Below are 27,390 nucleotides of genomic sequence, written 5' to 3'. Positions count from 1 at the left end.
GCACTCACACACACGTACGCACGCACTCAACCACACACATCAATGGGATTGATTTTTATGATGCAAATGTTAATTTTAAGCGAGACGGAATAGTCTATGTAATAATTATGGCCCTCGTCTGACGACGTTTTATTATTTTTATTTTTACTCGGATTATTACTTTTGAAGATAATGTTTGGATCAACCAGTTGGTTAAAAGATATTGAAGAGTACGATTTTCATAGTCAAGTATATTTATTAGTCAATAAGGCACACAGAAGACACATATATCCCTATAACTTCACTTAGTTCAATGTTGATTAGGCCAGTGAAATCATAGCCAACGGAATGGTGTGGTAATATCATGTCAATTGTTTAAATACATATAGTAGTATGAAATAATAAAACATTCGCCCAAATCAAATTGAAATAAAATCTCAAGAGATTTGACAAAAAGTGACCGTGTTAGTTACACAGTCATGGCTTTCTCTATATCGCATTTAAAATTTACGTTTGCACCAGTCACTTATTACGTGCACCCCTTACAAGCCCATTGCTCTCGCTGATTAAGAGAAAATAAAATTCCCAGGATGCGCAAAAACCGATCTTTATACCAATAAATCCAAATAATTAAACTGGACATCACAAATATTCACGCGTATGTATTAACGTTGTTACTGGTGTCTTTAAATGTATATAATAATATTCGGCTAACAATTAGTTGTTTGCAACCCTAGATTATGATAGTTCCTTTGTGTTAATTTGTCTTTGGACTTTTCTAATTCAGTTCAAGGCCACCAAAAGCTTCATTGACAACATATTCCTAGTATTTTCGTTTTAATCGTACGAAAATGACAGAGAGACCACTGCACTGTACGATAAAAACTCCGGTTTTGATAACACTGTCTGACCTTAAATCTGAATTCCATTCTGGGTGCCGAATGATTGATATTTCCCTGTCGAATGTTATAAATCCAGAGGTACGAAATAGAATTGTCAATATCATGATTCACACTAGTCCATATAAACGGAGTGCCATATGCACCCTTTCATAAACATGGGTGCTGTTCAGCGCAGAGAATCTGTGCGCTTCACTAAACAGACGTCGTTCGAGACAAATTTAGGAAAATAATGAATAGACTTCATAAACATGATAAATTTACCTGAATGGCAACCTACTGATGTTATCCTTTGTATGCACCCTATAAAAACACGACGATGTTTCAACACACTTTCCTCACTGACATGTTTTATGTTTAAATTTGAAACAGTGAATTCTGTATCGAATAACACATCGATATCGACTTTGTAGGCTCCAGACCTGTTTACTTCTACGGATTCGCAGTAGTTACTACGGATTATTTGGCTAAACTACGCACTACGGATTTGTACTGAAAAACTACGGATCCATCGATCAAAACAGTCAAATTTCAGTTTTTAATCGTACTTTCGCTTATTTTTTCGGTCTTAACGGGTAATGTATCAATCATAATCATTTTGGCGCTTGCGTTATAAAAAAATGTTGAAATTCAAGCCTCCTGGGGAACGAGTGCTGATCAAGCTTGTCGAGTCGTCACCAAACGACAACTGACTTGCGTATTGGTTCGCAAATTTAGCCGAATATATACGATTTTTTACGTTGCTATCCAGTATACACATCTCTCTCTCTATTGCGGAGAATACCGACGATAGTCGTTGTATCAGGATTGAGCACGCCTGTTTTAACACACGTCCAAGATGGCGGCAAGCAGACAAGAAATTGCGATTAACAGCGAAAATAATAAATACCATTCAAATTTACAACGGATATCATATGGTCATTAGGGAATAATGTAATGCATGTGTCAATTAACGCAACATACTACGTTTGAGATTTGAAAAAAATATTTATCAGAAATCTGCACAGTGAATGTGCGTCACGGAAACGAGTGTTGGAAAATTGTCTACTCACAAAGTTAAAGCATTTATTATAATAAGATGAGTATCGTTCGAAAATGGAAAGAGACAAAAATGATTTGATTTATATGTTAGTTGATCTGTGTATAATCAGATTCATATGCGTATTCTGCTTTATTATATTTGTAACGCTGTACAGTTTGATGTAAATAGCATTGAACTGAGGTTGTCAAGTGCAAAATATTGAAAGGTATACCAAAGACCTATAGATTCTATAGGTCTTTGGGTAAACAAATAAAATATATTATTTTAACTCCATTTAATATATCATTAACACAACAAGAACACTAAAGGATGTTTGTCAATATTTGTTTGTAATGTTTTCCCCTTATGATATTTAATTTAAAAAAATACTGAATTAAATTAATAGCTATTCTTAAAGAGCTTATGATCAAATGGTGCATTTAGGAATCTATAGATTATTGCAAGTTTAATATGCATGTGGATGGATATTAACTAAATATTGTCTTCATTGTAAGGAAACATTGAAGCAGCACTTTATAATATAAAATGCTGTCAAACATGCACTTAAAAACAATTTTAATTCTGTTACTTATAATTATATGTATAATGCTGAATGTCTCCCAATTTCATGGTTTATCGCGCTATTTTTTTCCAATTTCGTGGTTTATTGCGCTAATTTTTCCAAACCAAATGGCACAGGCTGTAACAAATCAAAGCAAAACAATCACTTAACAGATTTAATTATTAGCAACTAGATTCATCTAATGCTTTATGTACCCTTAAACTGATATGTGACCCAGTCATAGTGTTTTAATGCTCAAAATGATTGAAAAGTTTAAAACTACTGACAACAGCCCAAAACTACTGAGAGATGCCCTCCATACTACTGAGAAGCCATCGGTATGGTAAACAGGTCTGAGGCTCCAACACATAACCCTACGTGCAAAATATTGGTGTACTGCGACCTAACCAATATTGGGTCAATTTTCCAATATGGCTGATACAGCGTACGAAAGCAAAACTAAGTAAATAAAAAGCAATTATTTATTGTTTTAATGGTACCATTCGTATGAGTTTGTGGTTTAGACAGGTAAACGTTGACAAGATCTTGCAGTTTCAGTGTTCTTTAACCATTGCATTGTTGATTGAATTTTGCACCCATGGGCAAGAGCCGGTGCATTGCAACTATCAGCTAACCATTGGGTTATAAAGCTGAGAGTTGAATTATTGCAACTAGATTCACACCGACTCGGGGACCTTTAAAAAATAATCTTTATACATACAAATAAAAATATACAAGGGATGCAAATGCCAACATTTATTTTAAAAAAACATGGCCTGAACATTAGTGAAAAATTATCTTCGAAAAACAATATATACACCAAATAAATTGCATAAACTGCACTTTCTGTGTTACTTTCTGCACACAGAATTATGTTCCTGACATCAAAGAGGTTGTCTCTAAATAGGTGTTAAAAAATTTGAAACAAAGTCATCGAAATTATGGATTGACATATTTGCATGTTTTGAAAACTTACTAATCATCATACATCATATAAATGGTAGACCAATAAAAAGTATGCCTTGATAAACATTTACCGACATCTGAAAGCAAGATAACCGTAAATTACTGATCACTGTTCTGATAATTTATCAGTCAGAATATTATAAATTGTCATACTCTCTGGGTCATTGGTTAAAGGGAATTTTTCAAACAGGCTGCCAGAGAGATTTACTGTAGCCTGTTCGTTTGCGCTTAGTAGCCCGGCTGAAAATTTTAGGATTTTGGGCTACCGGTATGTATTTGTTTGACACTGACACATGTTATCTTAATTGTCAATTTGCAGCAAGTGGTCCATTCACTCTCACACACTTTAATCAAAATTCATCAGTGCCACAAAACAAAAAATAAAATAATTACAAACACAGTAACAGATTGCAACCAGGAAAGCACAGTATCATCAATTATACCAGACCTCAGATGTAATTGTCCATCTGCTCTTCTGTCTTTGCAAGACAGGTGCATTGGACATAAATTCAAAAGGGCTAGTTCTTGGGTAACTCAAGAGTTCAATCCATCTCTTCGTGACAGGTTTAGGTGAATCCATTTCCTCTAGTACCAACATCGCCTGCTCCGACTTGCATATTTGTAGCTTATGACCATTCTATTTCCACTATCCAACTACACTTTTACCTTTGTCATGGCCTAATTCAGACTTTGAATAATTACAACCATCCTAACTGTGAAAAAGGTTATGTAGATTTTATCATTTTGTCTAGCTCCAATACTTCTTGCCAAAATGCTACAATATTTTGATATTTTTTTTCATTTGTTTAACTTACAAACATTCTCTCTCCATATCACCTAATCATAACTTTGAACTTAACATTGGCTTAGAAATGGGCAATCAAGCATCATACGGAGGACACGGAGGCGTGTGTGTTTGTTAAACACTGATTTTTGTTTATGGGTTCTTCGATCTTATCTAGAAAACAGAGATGCAATTGAAATCAAAATCCAAACCAAAACTTGAAGATGAAGTGAAGCAGGTAAGATACAGCAAAAAGTGGTTGTCCTCTGCACTTTCTTTAGCATTTTACAGTAATAGCATTTAACATGTTTAGTTGTTGTAAACATGCACCGAGTTGACACTGACTTTGTCATAGAAAGTCCTTAGTCATTAGTGTCAGTAATGAGTTATTTGTTGTGTTAGATATAGCAAAAGTAACTTTAGCCAGTATGAATTTTTACTTAGGTTTATTTCAGAGTTATGGTGTAAAGAAATGAATTCAAAATGAAGATTATGAAGTTCAAATGACCTCCTTGGTTTCAACTGTAAAAGAAACAACACATATAGGTTGCTCATAGCTTTTTGAAATGCTCATACTACCTATATGGGGAATTAATGGACTTATTCTAAACACTTACTCTTCTTTCTTTAGCTATGGTACATTTAAATTAAAATCTACCAAAGTTAAATTTTAACATTGCCTGCTTTCCAGCCGAAGAAAACCACAGTTTATATATATATATATATATCAAAATGACACATCTACTCTTGTTATTATGCCAGCATATTACGTACATAAAATTATAGATTATAAAAGTATATTGCATGAATGAAGTCTATTTACTCTAAGATTTTTCAGTGTAGTTTGTTGTCTTTTCAAAATGATTTTTTTTCATTCTCTTTTCATTTTCAAGTTTTCCTTCCATTTAGGTTTGCTTCCAATTTAATGAAAAATGAACATTTGGATATCATAGTTATGAAAGATGACTATAAAACATAATACCATAATACCAGTATCTTTAAGGTTCATGCACTTTTCTGTGCAGCATTGAAACAACAACCTTTCTTCTGGCATTGATTTTTTACCAAACATCAGGCAATTTGAATATTACTTTCCACCCATGGAGATGGTATATGGCTGCTCGGCTTGCAATACCTGCATCCTAGATCAAAGGTCATGATCATACTTCGAGGTCAATGGTTAAATTTGGGGATAATAAAGGTGTGTTTGAACTGTAACTTCTTTCTTGACCGTATAAGGCATTTGAAAAATAAATGACTACAAATTATCACAGTGTAGACTGTAGAGACAGCATTCACTTGTAAAATTTGTGCTTTTAGCTCCAAGGTCAAGAGCACATTTTAAGGTCACAAATCAAATATGGGAATTAACACACTCTGTTATAATTCTTCAGTGTGTTTCTTCACTGTGATTTATTCACATTTATTTATCACTGACTCAAAACGTAGTTTGCCTTGCTGGATTTTTTTATGCCCCCGGTAGGATGGCATATAGCAGTTGAACTGTCCGTCAGTCAGTATGTCAGTGTGTGTATGTCAGTATGTGTGTATGTCAGTATGTGTGTATGTCAGTATGTGTGTATGTCAGTCTGTCCATCCGAAAAAAACTTGAACGTTGGCCATAACTTTTGCATTATTATGCCCCCCCTTCGAAGAAGAGGGGGTATATTGCTTTGCTCATGTCGTTCTGTCGGTCTGTCAGTCCGTCGGTCTGTCGGTCCGTCCACCAGGTGGTTGTCAGACGATAACTCAAGAACGCTTGGGCCTAGGATCATGAAACTTCATAGGTACATTGATCATGACTCGCAGATGACCCCTATTGATTTTGAGGTCACTAGGTCAAAGGTCAAGGTCACGGTGACCCAAAATAGTAAAAATGGTTTTCGAATGATAACTCAAGAACGCATACGCCTAGGATCATGAAACTTCATGGGTAGATTGATCATGACTTGCAGATGACCCCTATTGATTTTGACGGTCACCTAGGTCAAAGGTCAAGGTCACGGTGACCCGAAATAGTAAAATGGTTTCCGGATGATAACTCAAGAATGCATACGCCTAGGATCATGAAACTTCATGGGTAGATTGATCATAACTCGCAGATGACCCCTATTGATTTTGAGGTCACTAGGTCAAAGGTCACGGTGACCTGAAATAGTAAAATGGTTTTCGGATGATAACTCGAGAACGCATACGCCTAGGATCATGAAACTTCATAGGTAGATTGATCATGACTTGCAGATGACCCCTATTGATTTTGAGGTCACAAGGTCAAAGGTCATGGTCACGGTGACCCAAAATAGTAAAATGATTTTCGGATGATAACTCAAGAACGCTTTTGCCTAGGATCATGACACTTCAAAGGTACATTGATCGTGACTCGCAGATGACCCTTATTGATTTTCAGGTCACTAGGTCAAAGGTCAAGGTCACAGTGAGAAAAATCGTATTCACACAATGGCTGCCACTACAACGGACAGCCCATATGGGGGCATGCATGTTTTACAAACAGCCCTTGTTGAAGATAGAAACTTGATATTTGGCATGCATGTGCATCTCACGGAGCTGCACATTTTGAGTGGAGAAAGGTGATGGTCAAGGTCATCCTTCAAGGTCAAATGTCTAATATATGGCGTCTGTTCATCCGTTCAAAAACTTTAACATTGGCGATAAATTTTTCACTATTGAAGATAGCAACTTGATATTTGGCATGCATGTGTATCTCATGGAGCTAAACATTTTGAGTGGTGAAAGGTCAAGGTCATCCTTCAAGGTCAAATGTCAAATATATGGCGTCTGTCCGTCCGAAAACTTTAACATTGGCCATAACTTTTTATGACCCCGGTAGGGTGGCATATAGCAGATGAACTGTCAGTCAGTATGTCAGTATGTGTGTATGTCAGTATGTGTGTATGTCAGTCTGTCCATCCGTTCAGAAAAAAACTTTAACATTGGCCATAACTTTTGCATTATTGAAGATAGAAACTTGATATTTGGCATGCCTGTGCATTTCATGGAGCTGCAAATTTTGAGTGGTGAAAGGTGAAGGTCAAGGTCATCCTTCAAGGTCAAATGTCTAATATATGGAATCTGTCCGTCCGTCCAAATTTTTTAACATTGGCCATAACTTTTTCACTATTTAAGATAGCAACTTGATATTTGGCATGCATGTGTATCTCATGGAGCTGAACATTTTGAGCGGTGGAAGGTCAAGGTCATCCTTCAAGGTCAAATGTCAAATATATGGCGTCTGTCCGTCCGAAAACTTTATCATTGGCCTATAACTTTTTCAATATTGAAGATTGCAACTTGTCATTTGGCATGCATGTGCATCTCATGAAGCTGCACATTTTGAGTGGTGGAAGTTCAAGGTCAAGGTTATCCTTCAAGGTATTTTTTTTTAAACATTTTAAAGCAGCATTCTCATTAAGCTGCACATTGTGAGTGGTGGAAGTTCAAGGTCAAGGTCATCCTTCAAGGTCAAAGGTCAAAAAAATAAAAATATTTTTTTTTCAAAATAGGCGTTCTCATGAAGCTGCACATTTTGAGTGGTGGAAGTTCAAGGTCAAAGTCATCCTTCAAGGTCAAAGGTAAAAAAAATAATTCAAAGCGGCGCAATAGGGGGCATTGTGTTTCAGACGAACACTGTACAACACATCTCTTGTTTTTTTATTATTCAATTTTGCGTACATTGATTTTTTTGTCCTTTATTTAATCCTGAGTAAACACCTGTTAAAGTTATATTTGTTGTTTATTAAAATTGTATTTTTTATTATTTGAAAAAAAAACACTTTTTTGTCTAGTTAAATAAATGTTCACAAAATTTTTAAAACCAATTTGCATATTCTTGTCATATTCCTGTGATGGTTGAGCTTCACCTGTGTGTATTTGGTATTTTCCACTGCAGTATACAACCTGTGTAAACATACTTTTTTCAGAGTTATTTTTTCATTTTCAAAATGGTGTCAGTAAATATTAGGTTATATTTCATGTATCCCAGGTGTGAAATACCTCAGGCTTGAATGCAGGTAAACATATATATATATATATATATATATATATATATATATATATTACTATCAGTATAATATTCTCTTGAACAGTCAGTTCTCTGTAACCTTGCTATAAAGTAACTGCATGTTTCTTTGATAGGATTGTAAATGAAAGTAAATATTTTTGTGAAATAATATATGAGCCTTGCTCTAAGAAATGATGCTTAAAGCATGTGCATATAATTTAGTCTCAGATTAGCCTGTGAAGTCCACAAAGGCAAATCAGGGAAGACACTTTTGGCCTAAACTGGATTTTTGATTAGAAGAGACTTCTTTAAACAAAAAATACCATTAAAATGGAAAATGTAGTTCAGTAAACTGTCATCCTACTTTAGCCTGCATCAGTATAGGCTGCACAGGCTTATCTAGGATAAAAATTTACGCACATGCATTACGATCTGTTTTCACAGAGCAAGGATCATATATGGTAATGACTCAGATTAAACAGTTTTAAATGTATGATATGACCATCATAAAAAGTGTGCTTTATAAATAAGGTATTATTATCTAAATATTTTAGATTTACGTAACTCAGTTAACAGGTTATCCATATAGATTGTTTGAGTCTTTGTTTGTCTTCAAAACGGAAATGTCACAATTGGAAACTAGTTGAGAATATTTTGCTTGGTTTTCAGGTTGGGGAAATACATTTCAAGAACAGTTACACAGCGTATATAACAGTGAAGGCAAAATGTAGACTGCCTGATAGCAAAGACGGTAAGGTTAGCTAAAAGTGTTTAGTGCTAAAAGTAGTAAATAAAAATAATCCCATTTCAAGTAATTATATTTCTCGCCAACATTTACCTTGCACTTAATTTTATTGAATTTTTAATTGAAATACTGTAACAATTCATGTATAAGTCTAATGGAATCAAATTTTATTGATCAAAATGTATCTCAATACATGGACTGTAATGAAATTTTTAGACTCCGGAAACACATGCATGAACAATACCCAGTACAAATATCTGAAACAATTCTACCTTATAATTATGCTTATAGAGTTCACGCTTGTCATGGTTTTGTTGGCAAATTATGTACGAATTAGGATTTAGTTGGCCACACTGCTCATGTCCATTACAGCAGATTATTTTTATTGACTGCCTATGTGCATTATTCAAATAATAGTATTATTTAGTTTAAGATCTATAAGAAATGGCTTGAATAATGAATTCTTTCAAAGCTGAAACTCTAATATTAAAAAAGTCTGGTAACAAAATATGATGAAACAAGCTCCATTTATGAGTAAAATACATTATCTACAACCAATTATTTCAATATTTGGGGTTAACAAATAATAATTGTGCACCAAAAAATTATGTTGCTAATAATTTGAATATCATTAGCTCGACCATTATATATGAAATATATATAGACTTAGTGGAGCTATCCTACTCACCCCTGCCTCGGCGTGACCGTCTGCGTTACCGTTAGCGTCTGCGTTAGCGTGCAAATGTTAAAGTTTTCGTACTACCCCAATTATGTTCATTGTCCCTTGACATATTGCTTTCATATTTTGCATATTTGTTTACCAACATGACCCCAACCTATAAACAAGAGCAGACAACTCTATCAAGCATTTTGTCATTATTATGGCCCCTTTTCCACTTAGAATATGCAGCAAATGTTAAAGTTTTCGTACTTCCCCATTTATTTTCATTGTCCCTTGACATATTGCTTTTATATTTTGCATACTTGTTAACCAACATCACCCCAACCTATAAACAAGAGCAGACAACTCTATCAAGCATTTTGTAATAACTATTGCCCCTTTTATACTTAGAATATGCATATTTTTGATAAATCTATGTTAAAGTTTGCGTACTACCCCAAATATTTCCTATATCCTTTGACATATTGCTTTTATATGTTGCATACTTGTTTACCAACATGACCCCAACCTATAAACAAGAGCAGACCCCTGTATCAAGCATTTTGACATAATTATGGCCCCTTTTACATTTAGATAATTGAACATTTTGCTTAAATTGCCATAACTTCTTTATTTTTTATGATCACATTTTATTATTACTTTGACAAACAACACTTACCTGAATACCACAATGGATTCCACCCAAACAATACCCTACGCCCCGACCAGAATCCCTCCCCCCCCCAACCTTACCCCCCTAATTTTTTTTTAAACATCTAATTAATTACCACACCCCACATAATACACCCTCTAACCCCCACCCCCCTACCCCCCACCCCCCTACCCACCCAATTTTTTAAAAAACATCATCTAATAAATAACCACACCCCACATTATACCCCCCTCTCACCCCCATCCCCCTACCCCCCCCCCCCCCAGCTCCCCCATTTTTTTAAACATCATCTAATAAATTACCACACCCCTGATTATACCCCCCCTCTCACCCCCCCCCCCTTCCCCCCACCCCCCCCCATTTTTTTTTTAAACATCATCTAATAAATTACCCCACCCCACATTATACCCCCTCTCACCCCCTACCCCCCCCCCCCCCCCCCCACCCCCCAAAAAAATATTTATTTTTTCCTTTTTTTATTTTTGAAAGATCGTCTAATAAATTATTGAATATGAACAATTTCCCCATGATGGCTTATGTTATACTGTCAAGCACTCGAATAGTCGACCGCGCTGTCGTCTGACAGCTCTTGTTTTATTACTGTATTAACTGATGCAGGTAGTGAAGTGAAGTGGCGTACCTGTGTACGGAGGTTCCGACTGATGCCTAACCCTAATGTAGAGGCCGGGTCACAGGATTACTTTGTTCTCTCACGGAAACAGGTTGGTGATGGGTGATTGCCGTATATTCTCTGATAAATATCCCATGCAGCTTTGCTCATTTAACTCTTTGCATGCTGGGAAATTTGTCGTCTGCTAAAATGTCTTCTGCTAAATTTCTAAAATTAGCATTTTCTTCGATTTTTTCAAAGAATGCTATCAGAATAGCAAACAGTTTGGATCCTGATGAGACGCCACGTTATGTCTGGATCCAAACTGTTTGCAAAGGCTTTAAAAATTCGGTTCCAGCACTGAAAGGGTTAAGATCAGTCTTATCAGAATTTGGAAGATAATTTTATATAATATATATAATTTTTCATTTACAAAACATGTGTGCATTTTAATCAACTGTATAATTAGTCACTCATCAGACAAAGTTTATAATAAATTCATGTTGACAATTATGTAGGAATACTAAAAATCATTGGAACCTCCCATTATAAAGACCCAAAATAACTTCGGTATAAATAAAGACTATTTTGCTTTGTGGAAAATTAAAATCAACAATATCAAACACAGTTTTCAGTATTATTCGTGAAATATTATAGATGCAGTTTGACTTGGTGAACGTATCCGCCTTACGCATCATACTACAACAACCATCGCCGGTCTGGAAAGAGTTTAAAATTGAAGACTTGAAAGTGTTCAGATCATCTGATGTAAGTACGTTCCTGTAGATATGTACAGGCATATCAGTTTAATTTTGGTCTCAGAGAAGTAGTTTAAAAGGCTAATACATTATTTTCATGGATTCAATTAAGTAGCTAAAACTGTCAATTTGCAGTAAAAATGTTTACTTTCTATCATCACATCTGCATAAAAGGTTAATATATTCCAAAACATTAATTTAATGTTTTATCACTGTTTGTGTACATTTTTAAAGGCTTTAAATGGATGGAATAACAATATCATGACTTCAAAAAACTGATGTTTTTTCGCAAATGTTTAGTTGGAAATTGTTGAGAGTCATCATAATATTGGGTAGCTGGAACAAGTTGTTATAGTGGAACTTGAAGAATCATAGATAATGTTAACTTTTTTTATTTAATTCTTTTACACAGAGAACTTGCAATTTTTAAATCACTTTAATGTCACCATAAAAAGAGCATTACCACTGGAAAGCATAACAATAAACAATGTTTTTCACTGATTGCGTAATCTGCGACTTTTCAGTCGATTAAACCGAACCCCTTGCCGTCCTGGCTAACAGACACTCCAGACAAGTCAAACAGGAAAAAAATAGAGGTGAGACTCAACTTTCAGTTTAATGATATAAGTATGATTATCCAAAGTACATTCGATTGTCTTGTCTTTTCGACTTCATACATGACTAAGAATCATGGGTTTGCATTGTTGTTAAGACTTTTACAATATAATTTAAGGAAATTTTTTAGCAAAGTTAACATGCTTTATATGTGAAAGTAACTAATTAATGTTCACTTTTAATTACAAATAATGGACTTTTTATTCTTATTGTATTTATTTTGAAATTATTAATGCTCTTTTTTTAAGCATTTTTATCCCCACGCTTTTTGAAAAGTGTGGTGATGTTGTGGTTATCTCCGCCGTCTGTCTGTCTGTCCGTCAGTCCTTGCTACTATCTTCTCCTACGCTATACGCACTAGAACCTTGAAACTTACACACATGGTAGCTATGAGTATATGTGCGACCCTGCACTATTTGGAATTTTGATCAAAAGTTAAGGGGGTTGGGGTGGGGCCGGGTCAGAGATTTTCACTCATTTTTTTATGTTATTTTACAATAACTTCTTCATTTTTACACCGATTACGTCAAATTGATACTGAACATCTCTTATGACAATACGGTCAATCTCAACTATGCATGGCCCCATTACCAACCCTGGGGCGCCCCGCCCACATAGACCACACCCACCCAAAATTGCCTTTTACTATAATTTCTTCATTTCTGCACCGATTCACGTCAAATTTATACTGAACCTCTCTTATGACAATATGGTCAATCTCAACTATGCATGGCCCCATTACCAACCCTGGGGCGCTTGCCCACATAGGCCACACCCACCCAAAATGCCTTTTACTATAATTTCTTCATTTCTACACCGATTCACTTCAAATTGATACTGAACTTCTCTTATGACAATACGGTCAATCTCAACTATGCATGGCCCCATTACCAACCCTGGGGCGCTTGCCCAAATAGGCCACACCCACCCAAAATTGCCTTTTACTATAATTTCTTCATTTCTACACCGATTCACTTCTAATTGATACTGAACTTCTCTTATGACAATACGGTCAATCTCAACTATGCATGGCCCCATTACAAACCCTGGGGCGCCCCGCCCACATAGGCCACACCCACCCAAAATTGCCTTTTACTATAATTTCTTCATTTCTACACCGATTCACTTCTTATTGATACTGAAATTCTCTTATGACAATACAGTCAATCTCAACTATGCATGGCCCCATTACAAACCCTGGGGCGCCCCGCCCACATAGGCCACACCTACCCAAAATTGCCTTTTACTATAACTTCTTTATTTCAACACCGATTCACTTCTAATTGATACTGAACTTCTCTTATGACAATACGGTCAATCTCAACTATGCATGGCCCCATTACCAACCCTGGGGCGCCCCGTCCCAGAGGTCACACCCACCCAAAATGGCCTTTTACTAAAAAATTTCATTTCTACACCGATTCACTTCTAATTGATACTGAACTTCTCTTATGACAATACATTCAATCTCAACTATGCATGGCCCCATTACCAATCCTGGGGCGCCCCGCCCACATAGGCCACACCTACCGGTACCCAAAATTGCCTTTTACTATAACTTCTTTATTTCAACACCGATTCACTTCTAATTGATACTGAACTTCTCTTATGACAATACAGTCAATCTCAACTATGCATGGCCCCATTACCAACCCTGGGGCGCCCCTGGGTCAAACATGCGGCGTGGGGATACGCGTCGGCCTCTGCCACGCCATTTCTAGTTATACATTGGAATCAGGCACTTTTATATGTGGTGTGCTTAGTCTAATACATAGATCTTCTATTGAACTGAGTAGTTTGGTAATGTAATTGTAATGGATTTAGATATTTAGACAAAGTATATGGCCTCAATAGAACATTTTTATTCATCAATATTCATTATGGCTATGAGATGCTGTTGACATGCGCTACCAACAAAGATATAGGCATTGTTATATGGCTTTTGAAATAAGCGAACTGTGTCTGTGTTTAATCGCCCTAAGTTTATTTATATCCCTTGATATATTCCAATGGTGGCTTAGATAAACAAGTAATTTTAATACAGACAAATGTGTTATTTAAATATATATAAATGGGTTCTTATCATTCATAGAAATTTACTTTCACTTAATCCTATTAAAAAAAAATGTTTATAAATTTTGCAATCAACTTAAATTTAAAATAACTTACTTAAGTTAAGCCTATTTATTTTAGTTTGATCATGAAGACCAAAGGCTTCTTAAGTATGCTTTCTGTGTAGAATTTGTTCATTGGGTCTTTTGGGCAAATCTAAAAGCCCTCAGAATAGGGATCATACCAGTTACCTCCTTGTTGCCAGGGGGACGACCTGTGCATGATAAGAACTCATCAGGTTATGTGTACACACATCTTCAAAAGGGATGTCTAAGGCCCAATTGGATGTCAGTTACATCACATCTAAAACTAAACAGAAAATGGGAACAATTCCCACATAGTTCACTTTGCTGCATACGCCTGCAAAATGGCCAATATCTGTGTTGAGTTAATTCTAAAACACATTTATAGTAAATATTTGACACAATTAAATTAAAAATAAAAATAGAGTTTTTTGTATTGAGCATTGATTACAGACTGAAGTAAAAAATGTTTTAAGGTTTCTCACTATGAGGTAAAATGTCCCAAAATTGCCAAGAATATTCTGATTTGTGCGGAAAAACTTTGGAATGTAACGCTTTAGAAGTAACTTTAAAAATGGATTTTTAGCTCGGTTGTTTTCGGAGAAAACCCAAGGTATTGTCATAGCCAGCTCGTCGTTTCTGTCGTCATGTCTGTCGTCGTGTCCGCCATCCGCGTCGTGCTAAAACCTTAACATTTTGTCAAGGTTTTGAACATTGTCTGTAAAATCAAAGTGCTTCAACCGACAACTTTGAAACTTAATATGTAGCTGCATCTTGATGAGATCTTACATGCCAAACCCATTTTTGAGTCACTGGGTCAAAGGTCAATGCCACTGTGACCTCTAAAAAAAATCAATAAAAATATCTGACAAGCTTTCATCTATTAAAAACTGCACCCGCAGCCGAGCGTGGCACCCGTTATGCTGTGCTCTTGTTTATTCATCGTGAGTGCATTTTGACTTAGAATATAGGTTCAAGATTTGTTTCATCATTTTAAATTCGGTCTAATTTTTTTAGAATATCATTTTTAGCGAGGCTGTTTTTGGAGAAAACCCGAGCTATTGTCATAGCCAGCTCGTCTGCCGACCACCGTAGGCGTCATGCAAAAACCTCAACATTGGCTCTAAAATCAAAGTGCTTCCATCTACAACTTTGAAACTTCATATGTAGATGCACCTTGATGAGTTCTACATGCCACACCCATTTTTGGGCTACAAGGTCAAAGGTCAAGGTCACTGTGACCTCTAATATAAAACTTTAACATAGGCTCTAAAATCAAAGTGCTTCCACCTACAACTTTGAAACTTCATATGTAGTTGCACCTTGATGAGTTCTACATGCCACAGCCATTTTTGGGTCACTAGGTCAAAGGTCAAGGTCACTGTGACTTCTAATATAAAACTTTAACAAAAACCTTAACATTGCCTCTAAAATCAAAGTGCTTCCACCTACAACTTTGAAAAAACTTCATATGTAGATGCACCTTGATGAATTCTACACGCCACACCCATTTTGGGTCACTAGGTCAAAAGTCAAGATCACTGTGATCTCCCAAAAAAAAAAAAAAAAAATCTGACAAGCTTTCGCATCCGAGCGTAGCACCTGTTATGTGGTGCTCTTGTTATAGCATGATTTAGACATTTCTTTTCACACTTTCACTAATCCATTTCACTACGACATCAGCCTGTTGAGGGAGAGTGGTTTCCCCCCACTGTAGTGAAAAAAGACATGGATGGCATGGTAAGGCATAACACTTACATCGTTGTTTTTGCGGCTTACACATTGGTAAGATGGCCTACTAATTTGGTGGTAGAAGTCATTAGCACTCATATTTATGTTAATATTTGTTTGCATCCTTGCTCATATTTATGTTAAAATTTTTGCATCCTCACTCATATATTTTTGTTAATATGTCTGTATCACCACAGCATATTTATGTTATTATTGTTAGTATCCTCACTCATATTTATGTTAATATTTCTGCATCATCACGCATGTTTATGTAATATTGTTAGCATCCCCATTCATATTTATGTTAATGCATTTTGTACCCTAACTCATGTATGAATTCTCACTAATATTTATGTTAATGTTTTTTTTTATTCGCACTCTTTTTTGTGTTCTCACTCATTTTCATGTTTGTATGTTTTGCATCCTCACTCATATTTTCATGTTTGTATGTTTTGCGTCCTCACATATATTCTTGTTTGTATGTTTTGCATTCTCACTCATATTAATGTTTGTATGTTTTGCATCCTCACTCATATTAATTTGTGTATGTTTTGCATCCTAACTCTTATTCATGTTTGTATGTTTTGTGTCCTAACTCGTATTCATGTTTGTATGTTTTGCATCCTCACTCATATTTTCATGTTTGTATGTTTTGCATCCTCACACATATTTATGATTGTATGTTTTGCATCCTCACTCATATTAATGTTTATATGTTTTGCATCTTCACTCATGTTCATGTTTGTATGTTTTGTATAAGCACTCATTTTTATGTTAATATGATTTGTATCATGTAGCGTATTATACAACATTAAGTAATTAATTAAGACTTGACACACATGTGAATTTCTTCCATGGCATTATATCATGATGTGATGTGTATCGAACAGATAAAGTAAGAATTAACAATTAAGCTGCTAAGTGCGACTAAAGTTGTTTCATGATATACAGACTTATTGCGCTGATCACAACATTTGTCTTATTTGGTATTGACTTCAAAACCATGTTCTATTTCCTTTGTTTAGCTTTGGGAGAGGTCAAATCTTTACATAACTGCATTTATAAGGCCATTTTGGTTTATGGATACATGTATGTGAAATTTCATTGGATTATCATCATACACTTAGAAAATTAGTATTTTGTAAGAAGATCATATTAGTTTTATGTTGAAAGTATTGTTTTGTGTCAAGTTCTAAATCGCAATTTGAGGTTACAAAGTTGCTTGCATAATTTACTTACTAGTTCTTTCATTTATGCATGCTGCAACTAATGTGCTGATTTCACATTTAGGCATTCTTACAATTCTGCTTTTTGCACTTGCATTGTAATCATTCATATTTAAAAAAGAAACAATTTGCATGTATAACAAATCAATTATTACATGAGTTCCCATTCATAACCATGTTTAATGTACAAGTTGAATTAACAAATCTCGGACGACACTTCCTGTCTAAACTGGTGTTGTTTTTTTAAGAAGATTGACTTTCTTAGAAAAATTCCATATAAGCTGAAAGTGTCGTCCCTGACAAGCCTGAGCTACTCTTGTGGAGAATGGCTAATGCTCATGTATTCACAGAGACTGGCTCATTTACAAAAGATGTAATACCTTGAATATAAATGGGTGGACCTAAATAATAAAAAAAATGCAACTAAACTTTGCTTGGAGCATAAAGCTTGTCAATGATGGATAATTGTTTATAATGGGCTAAAATAGTCAAGCAAAAACGTGTGTTCTGTTATATAAGAAAGCACAACAGCTTCATTGATTCAGTCTTTAACTATACAAATCAGGTTTACATAAACTTTGGGGTAAGATTAATTTTGAAGATTACATAAAAAAGTATAATTTTGGTTTCCCTGATTTTGTAAGACTTATGGTGTGTATAGCTTATTTGGTTACAATTTTTGCATGAATGGCTTGAATCGTGTTGTGTTTAATTGGCATAGCATTCTCAAACAAAGCATGGTATATTATAGTGATTGAAAGTGAAAGTTACCTTATTTGATATACAGTAAGTATTTGCTACAAGTATGTTTACTCCTACCAATTAATTTATAATGCATATTTAGTTGTGTAATGAATTTAGTCTCTGTTCACCCTGTTCTGTTTGGCAAATTAGTATATTAATATATATTTTTCTCATCATTATACAAATGTGTCAGTGTGAGTAATTATCACCTGCCAAAGGTGGCGGGATATAGAATTGGCGTTGTCCGTCAGTCTGTCCGTCCAACTGTCACAAACTTTTGTTGTCTATATCTCACAAACTATACAAGATATCAAGATAAAACTTTCTGGTGTACATGTATACATGTATATATCATGAGGAGAAGCGTTATGCACAACAGCCATAACCCTACACTTTCCTAAAAAAGAGTTATTGCCTTTTGTATTTGGTATGATGTTACTTTTCAGGACCATATCTCAGATACCTTACAAGATATCAGGCATGTTACTTCATTGGTGTATTCATATCAATTAATGAATGTGCCATGCATACGAACCATAACTATATACTTTCTGAAATAAGAGTAATGGTCCTTTGTATGATGTAAAACTTCAGGGCCACATCTCAGATACGATACAAGGTTTAAAAATGCTACTTCATGGATGCATAGATATCAATGAGGAGAATTGCCATGCACAAGAACAATAACCCTACACTTTCTTAAATAAGAGTTATTGCAGTTTGTTGATTTTGTATGATGTAACATTTCAGGGCTATATCTCAGATACGATACAAGATTTCAACATGAAACATCATGGATGTGAAGATATCATTGACTTCATTTTGTTTTATTATATTGTTGATCAAGGGATTTGCACCCATCCATGAACAATTATTTTGCAGGGGATATAATTTCAACTAATTCGCTTGTTAAAACATATAAAGTGGTTGACCTGTCAGTAAGATTTTAAAAGTATGCTATTTGGGACGGGGGGAGGGGGGGGCGGGAGAGACATTTATATTAAAAATACTGAATATGACATTTTTGTAAGCTTAAATTGAAGTCCTAAGGTTAAGGATTGGATATTATATTACATTATATAATTTCTCAGATAATTTTTACCTGTGGGTATTTGCAGTACTTTATGACATTATATTTTATTAGATTATTTAATCATATTATGTATAATATCATATACTGGATATTGAACAAGTTGTGTTGCCCATTACCAGGGCCCGTATTCACCAACCGATTCTTAGACTTAAGAATAAAGAATAGACTTAGAACCAAGAAATATGTGTTCAGTGTTTGAATATATTCAGGACCCCACTGGTGATTATGTCATTAACACAATGTTCTATATGAAGAATAATATAGATAGAGATGTTTACTGCAGAGTTTGACTCAAAGTTAAAGAAATTCTTGAATATTCTAATTTAAAGAATTTTCTTCATTCTTAGACTTAAGTCTAATAATTGTTTGGTGAATACTGGCCCAGGACTTTTTCCAGAGGTTTAAGCAATTGCCTAAAGCTTGAAAGATAATTATGGCAACAGTTTAAGTGACAGGTAACAAAACATCCAGTTTTGAGGTCAATGATGGGGGAATCGTGTGCAATTTTATTGAGATTTACCGGTAGTTGAGAATACATATTATTTATTCTGTTATATATATGGCAAAAATTTCTTTGATAGTTCCATTATCATTTTTACATCTCATGTTTGTGTCCTCATCACTTTGAAGACACAGTCTAAAGGCTTTAGGTCTAGGTTGTTCAGTATTGGTAGGTAGGTTGCTAACAACTATTCTCATGACACAGTACACCCAAGAAATATCAACATGATTTGAGAGGGCACACATGAAACTTGCATTTGGTTTGAAGTGCTTCAAACAGAAAATTAAGTGGGTGTTTATCAAGTATATTAAATCAAGTTTTCCCTATGAGGCCTACTAACTGATGAGCACATTGGCTGAGGCCTACTAACTGATGAGCACATTGGCTGAGGCCTACTAACTGATGAGCACATTGGCTGACAGTGATCTGAAATGTATTATGATGAGCCATATAAAAGTAAATCTTTATCTAACACCTGCCTACTATTTTGTATTCTATTAAACCTATTATGTTATGCTCATAAATCATATGTAAAGTGCAAATCATACAAACAACATTTCCATTATTTGTTGTGATATTACATTGAAATATTAATTGTTTAAAAAATGTGCTTAAAATAGTGACAGGATAGATAGTTATTCAATTAATTTGGCAGTTTTAATCAGATATATTAATTTATTGTCTGAGCTATGTCACATGATAACCTGTAAAATGAAATAGTGATGTTATTATGACACTTTCAACCATTTGTCTATGTTGGTCCATATTATTATGTCAACCTATTTATTTATGTCAACTTCTACAAACAATGGTACACAGCAGCTTGAACACTGATCATGCACTTCGGAAATATGTTTTTAACAATGAATATAATACAAATACCTTATATAACTTCCTAGTTGTTGCGAGGAATAAAATAAGTCCCAATAGGTATTGTAAATAGATTTCTATTCCTGTATTGTACAATTGTTGATCACCAAGTTTGATCCCATGCTCTTTTGTGTAAGCATTTGAAACTATTTAATTAATCAGATGATTTATTATACAGTGATTTCATAGTTCATGTAAATTTCATTGTTGGTGGAAAGAACAATTAAGCTTTGAACCTTATGTAATTAAGATTTAAATTGTTGTAGTAGAAATATTAGGTTGATGTTTCCATCACTGCAAACAAGTACTTGGAATTAAAGGCAATACAATATTGTGCATGGATATGATCATAGTGTCTCATTGTTTAACCCATTTATGCCTAGCGTCTAGAAAAAAGGCCTTGGCAAACAGCAGTAGACCCAGATGAGACGCCGCATGTATATCAGGGTCTGCGCTGTTTGCTTTAAAGAATTTCTGTAAGAAATATTCTAAATATAGAAATAAATATACTAGACATTCCTAATTTTGTATATAAATTGATCCAATTTAGAAGGATGGAAGAGTCAACTAGGCGCAAATGGGTTAACAACGGTTTGATGAGGTTGAAGCCAAACTGAATAATAATAAGATTCTCATATGACTTATTAACCCTTTCCCACTCAGAGGCAAAGTGAAAATGGCTATGTGCAAACAGCATAAAACCAGAACAGCCTGCAAGTAACTCTCAGTCTGTTCAGGTTTTATGCTGTTTGCTGCTTATCAGTATCTGAGGGTTGGAATTAAGCCTTTAAAACTTGAATCTAGTAACTAAAGAAAGGTATTTAATTAAATATTACTTTCCAAGGGACTACAAATGCATCAAAATATGTATCTACGTGGTAAAGGATTCAAACAAGCAACTGCAGATGTTGTTCAATCTTAACTCTGTCAGTGCTGGAACCGAATTTGAAAGGCCTTTGCAAACAGTTTGGATCCAGATGAGACGCCACAAAACGTGGCCTCTCATCAGGATCCAAACTGTTTGCTATTCTGATAGTATTCTTTGACAAAAATCAAGAAAATGCTAATTTTAGAATTTCAGCAGACGAAATTTTAGCAGACGACAAATTTCCCAGCATGCAAATGGTTAAAAGAAGAGAATCTGAATCATGCACCAATTGTATCCTCTACTGATCATTGAGTATAATAAAAGTTTCTGAAAATCTGAAAGCTAATAGTCCTCTTCAAAATTACTTAGCATTTAGCCAAAAAGTCATATCTAACAAGATGTTCAATAGTTACTCAGGACAACCCATTCAATTTTAACTACATGTTGATGAAAATGAAAATATAACTTGAAAATCAGACAAATTAACTTAAACTTTAATATAATGTAAAGTTATATTTTCCATGATTACGTTAAGAAAAACAAATATGTGATATAAATTCACAAATATGCATGTCACCTAAGGAATTGTTTATCAGTGTTGGAAAACTGCACGCTGTCAGAATTAAGTGTTTATAAATGAGCCATTCAGTGAAAAATCTAAGTGTTGTTCGACATCAATGTCGAATCCAGTGATTTAGAGAAAAACTAATATAAATTCAATTTTGTGTATAGTATGCATACATGATTTTGTTGTTGTAACATAAAACAAAGATAATAAAAGAACAAGGTATATGTATCTTCAAATCGGAAAGAAATATACAGTAATACCATAAAAAGATAAATAAAAACAAATATTCTATTATTAATGCTGGTTTTGTTATGGATAAGCTTCAACTAATTATTGCAGTTGACATAATATTATGTACTGGCAAATACATGTGATGGCTTTTTCACTTTAATTCTTAGTTCAAGTATAGATCTAGAAGATAACTTTTTACTGTATTATATATAAACAATTGTATTCTGCCAGGAAATATGAATTGTATTCATCACTCAAATGCAAGTTTTTTTTTCGAGCAGTTGTTTCCATATCATATTGGTAGCCTGACTATTTTGTAATTTTCAATAAAAATGTTCCATAAATTTTTGGCAATTATAGTTATGCCTTAAAACATTGTTTACTTGACACAGGAAGTCATATTGATTTAAATGTTTGATTTTTACATTAACTCTTCCAGGCTGAATGGGAGCTGGTAAGATTTCAGGAACTTTGTATATCTTTTTGGGCCTTGTTGGGAAAGCTTTATTATAAAGTAAAAACAAAGTTGAATGATTTTCAACTTAGTTTTAATGCACACATTTTATTGATGATTTATATAAGCACCATTTCTTGATATTCTATAGCAATTTATGTCTCATTGTTTGAACATTTATGGGTACTGTTGTTACTCCTTCACTTATTTTTCTATATGATCATATAAGAATTACCGTTTAAAGAGACTTGAATACAGACTGACAAATTGACAACTTTCCATTTTTTCTTGCAAACAAATATATCACAAATATGTGAACAAGTCCATTTAATATCAGAAAGAAGACATTAATACCATGATTTATGCATGAATTCTTTAACAAAGCTTTTATTATTTTAATAATAATGGGCATTACTGCCCTTGTTGTTCCACAGTCTGTATATATAGTTTTAGAACTAGCATTAACCTTCACAGACTCAGATTTTACCAAAATAATTTTATAATTTTATTTGTTGGTTATTTATTTATTTTTACAATGTTCAGTATTTGATTTTGTCCAATTTCTTTTCACATCTAATTAACAACTTTATCATAGGAAAAAGGGTTGTGTAAGTATAAGTATACAACTGAAATGGTTGCAATGTTGAAAGAAAGTATCTTATTACATTAAATAGTGTATTTTGTTGAAGCAAACGAAACATGATTCAGCATTTATTGGGGATGAATAATCTGGTTAGTAGGATTAACAGTGTTTTATTATTATGTATTGTTTAAATATAAACTTATTAACTTAACATGTTTTGCAATATGTGAATTAACAATATATAACCTGATAAAATATAAGATCAAAATAACTAAAATGATATTGTCATTTACATGTGCACTTTATTTGATAACTGTAAGGTTAATTGAAATATTTTGTGAACATAATGATATGTTTTTAACCACTACTCTACCCAGTACTTATTTTCATGTTTCTCATTCAGGGTATTTATGTCAATAATGTAAAACATTTCAAGGCTTTATTATATTTAGTAAATTGTTTTTCAAAGTTACAAAGTCTGCAAGTCAATTACCTGCTGCAGTCTTGAAACAAGATCATGGTCATTTTGTTTACCGGTATATAACATTATTCTTTTACTTATTATTTTATTTACAATATTTCTTTATTTCTTTTTACTGTATAACAAAATAATAACAAGTCTTTAATCTATATAGCAAGGTAAAGTATGTACATGTAATATGTCAACATAATAAAAGATTTGAGAGTGACAAGGTCAAAAGGTCTTGAAACAATAAACAAATATTTTCATATTGTTCTAGAATGCTTTTACCTTTGATAATGTCAGTAGTGAATAGTGAATACTTGAAAGCAATAGATGTATTTGATTTGAGGACACCAGATCAAAGGTCAAGGTTACATGTTATGACATTGCATTCTTTTAATACAATTAAAAACATATCAACTCATGTAACCTTGACCTTTGATCTGGTGTCCTCTTTGACTCATATGACCATTTAAACTGGCATGCCAGTTTCTTGGGAGGAAATAATGATGCCTTATGATTTTAATGCTAACAGGTCAAAAGTCATGGCCTCAAGGGTTTGTAACTAGAAATTTGTTTTGGCACAATATTTTGACCCATTATTATACACATTGGGGAAATGGTTATTTTGCCAGAAAACAAGACACAAATACAGATGGATGTCATCAGGTCAAAGGTCAATGTCACGAAGCCTTTTATTATGGAAGTGGTATTTACATTATATTTTTATTTATTTGGATCATAACAATTAGTAGGCTGTTTTGTCTTTTCAAAGGATGACCCGTGATGATTTTCAGATGAAGAGATCTAATGTCAAGTACACAACTTTGCTGCTAGTGTTGGCATATATATATATATATATATATATATATATATATATATATATATATATATATATATATATATATATAGAGATAGATAATCAATTCATTGAAGTTTGATGTTACTACTTGCGTTCACTTAACATGGTTTTGTGTAACCTCTCCAGGGTGTGGCTAATTTGGAGTCCCTGTCTTCCACCTTACAACAGTTGTGGGCCCTGTCGGAGGAAGTGTCAGCACAGCAGACCAACAGAGCACTTGGGCGATACGAGGTCAGTGGTCCTGATATGTGTCTTGTTCAGTGAAAATTGGGCAAAATGCATGTGCGTAAAGTGATGTCCCAGATTAGCCTGTTCAGTCCGCACAGACTTATCAGGGACAACACTTTACGCACATGCATTTTTCGCTTTAATGGTATTTTTGGTTTAAAGGAAGTCCCTTTTCAGCGAATATCTAGTTTAATCAGAAAGTGTTGTCCCTGATTAGCGTGCACACCATTTGAACACCATTTCAATAAATAAGTTAGCACTTGCTCAATGTATGGCCTGCATTAATCTTGAATACTGCAAAATCATTTACATATGAGAGCATGACATTTAATGGTTAAAAAAATGTAAATTACTTCATTTGTATGAAAGTGACCAGACAGATTTTTGTTCAAACAGGTGGATGGCTCCTATGAAATTAATCTGCTGTCGTACACCTAGCATCAGTGCAACTGAAGACACGATTCATCTCTATAGAAACTGTCTGTCCTTTGGAGGACAAAAACACAGTTCAGTGACAGTGATATAGGAGAAATTCATTGGGTGACTTAATTTACTTAAGATATGGCCATGTTGTTAATACTTTAAAGATAATGCACTCAATATTTACATAAGACATTTGTTTTGGTCCTGAGACTGTGAAAATTGCAAGCCTTGGAAACTTGACATTATTTTGTATAAAAGTATTTAATAAAATCCTTATCAAAATACATGTACAATCGGCTAAAATTAAAACACTTAAAGATTCAGTAGTTTTGGGCCTGGATTTTTGTTGGCTAACAAATATCTGTTCAGCCTGAGTAGTAAATTGTGAAGAACATACAAGACGACCAGTTTTATAAGTGCATTTTGTTCCTTGATATCGTATTCTATTTAACTCTAAAAAATCATGCACTGTACATAATGACTAAAACAGTTTTTAGCTCACCTGAGCACAACGTGCTCATGGTGAGCTTTTGTGATCACCTTTTGTCCGTCGTCCGTCGTCAACCTTTGCCTTGTGAACACTCCAGAGGCCACATTTATTGTCTGATCTATATGAAACTTGGTCAGAACATGTGTCCCATTGATACCTCGACTGAGTTCGAAACTGGGTCACGCTGGGTCAAAAACTAGGTCACTAGGTCAAAAAAAAGAAAAACCTTGTGAACACTGTAGAAGTCACATTTGATGCCCAATCTTCATGTAACATTGTCAAAATGTTTGTCTAAATGATATGTTGGTTGAGTTCAAAAGTGGTTCAGGTCCGTTGAAAAACATGGCCGCCAGGGGGCGGGGCAGTATTCCTTAAATGGCTATGGAGAAACCTTGTGAACACTCTAGAAGTCACAATTTTTGCCCAGTCATCATGAAACTTGGATAAAACATTGGTTTCATTGATATCTCGGACAAGTTCGAAAATGGTTCAGATCGGTGAAAAAACATGGCCGCCAGGGGGCGGGGCAGTATTCCTTATATAGCTATGGAGAAACATTGTGAACACTCTAGAAGTCACAATTTTTGCCCAATCATCATGAAACTTGGTCAAAACATTGGTTTCATTGATATCTCGGACGAGTTCGAAAATGGTCCAGATCGGTGAAAAACATGGCCACCAGGGGGCGGGCAGTTTTCTCTATATGTATATAGTGAAAACATGTGAACTCTCTAGAAGTCACATTTTTGGTCCAAACATCATGAAATTTGGTCACAACATGTGTTTTCTGGATATGACGGATGAGTTCGTAAATGGTCCAGATCAGTGGAAAAACATGGCCGCCAGAGGGTGGGGCAGTTTTCTCTATGGTCACAATTAAAAATGCCGAACCTACATTTTTTGGCATTTCGCGATTTTGATACTATGCAAAGTGGGAAATCAATGCTCATATACCCCCAAAATAACGAATTAGTTAACCAATCGCAACAGCTCAAAAACAAAAAAGTCATGTGATGTAATGACGAACTGCAATTGGTTGAAGTCAAAATGACAAAGCTGCTCAAAAAATGCAACTTCGGCATTTTGCGCATTAATTAATACATAAAAGTATCCATATAGCCATGTCTTTTTACAGTTAATTGACGAAACGCAAACTTTTGCTGATAGAATAATTTAATGATGTACATTTTATAGCATTGATGAACGCAAAAAGAGATCAAAATAATATAAAATGTTGAGGCCTTAACTTAGTAACTCGTGGCCACAACTCATATGCTTGTTCCTTCAACTTATTAAGTTGAGGTCTCAACAAAATAAGTTGTTCCTTCAACTTAATAACTTCTGGCCGCAAGTTACTAAGCTGAGACCACAACTTAATTAGTCGTGGAAACAACTTACTAAGTTTGGACCACAACATAGTTTAACCAATCAGATAGAGCGTTTCAACTTTACTGTTTTATCACTGTTTGTACCCTTATACTCAAACTATTGTGCGTTCGGGTTCAAGCGCCGGTTTGAGCACTATCCCTGTAAGCTATGGATCCCGGGATTGAGCCCCTGTCTGAGCACTTGCCTTGTTAGCGACTGGGTTCAGGGTTCCATCCCCAGTCTGAGCACTAGCAACGTAA

At 34.5% G+C, this 27,390-nt stretch overlaps 1 protein-coding gene across 3 annotated transcripts; it reads left to right on the top strand.

Moving 5' to 3' along the window:
• The first annotated feature begins 744 nt into the window (after window positions 1-744).
• LOC127865667 (nicolin-1-like) lies at window positions 745-25,595 on the top strand. Of its 3 annotated transcripts, XM_052405585.1 has the most exons (9): window positions 745-959; window positions 4,390-4,449; window positions 8,899-8,980; window positions 10,927-11,030; window positions 11,576-11,686; window positions 12,201-12,272; window positions 16,110-16,166; window positions 24,748-24,852; window positions 25,246-25,595. In XM_052405585.1, exons 1-9 carry the CDS (start codon window positions 831-833, stop codon window positions 25,285-25,287), a joined length of 762 nt encoding a protein of 253 aa, XP_052261545.1. In that variant the 5' UTR covers window positions 745-830; the 3' UTR covers window positions 25,288-25,595. The 3 variants fall into 3 exon arrangements, with proteins under 3 accessions (XP_052261545.1, XP_052261547.1, XP_052261546.1); XM_052405587.1 differs by lacking the exon at window positions 4,390-4,449 and having other exon boundaries at window positions 748-959; XM_052405586.1 differs by lacking the exon at window positions 16,110-16,166 and having other exon boundaries at window positions 748-959.
• The last annotated feature ends 1,795 nt before the right edge of the window (window positions 25,596-27,390 follow it).

The sequence above is a fragment of the Dreissena polymorpha genome, chromosome 2 (assembly GCF_020536995.1).
Source record: "Dreissena polymorpha isolate Duluth1 chromosome 2, UMN_Dpol_1.0, whole genome shotgun sequence".
In the NCBI taxonomy this organism is placed as follows: Eukaryota; Metazoa; Mollusca; class Bivalvia; order Myida; family Dreissenidae; genus Dreissena; species Dreissena polymorpha.
Note: the sequence above shows the minus strand (reverse complement) of the source record. Positions and strands in the feature narration are given on the sequence as shown.

What these genes read in the sequence shown, in the direction of transcription:
- LOC127865667 (XM_052405585.1), top strand. Translation starts at nt 831, where the DNA reads ATGACAGAGAGACCACTGCACTGTACGATAAAAACTCCGGTTTTGATA. An exon ending in CGAATGTTATAAATCCAGAG is followed by an intron (nt 960 to 4,389) that starts GTACGAAATAGA and finishes GATCTTATCTAG; the next exon opens with AAAACAGAGATGCAATTGAA. An exon ending in CAAACAGGAAAAAAATAGAG is followed by an intron (nt 12,273 to 16,109) that starts GTGAGACTCAAC and finishes CTACGACATCAG; the next exon opens with CCTGTTGAGGGAGAGTGGTT.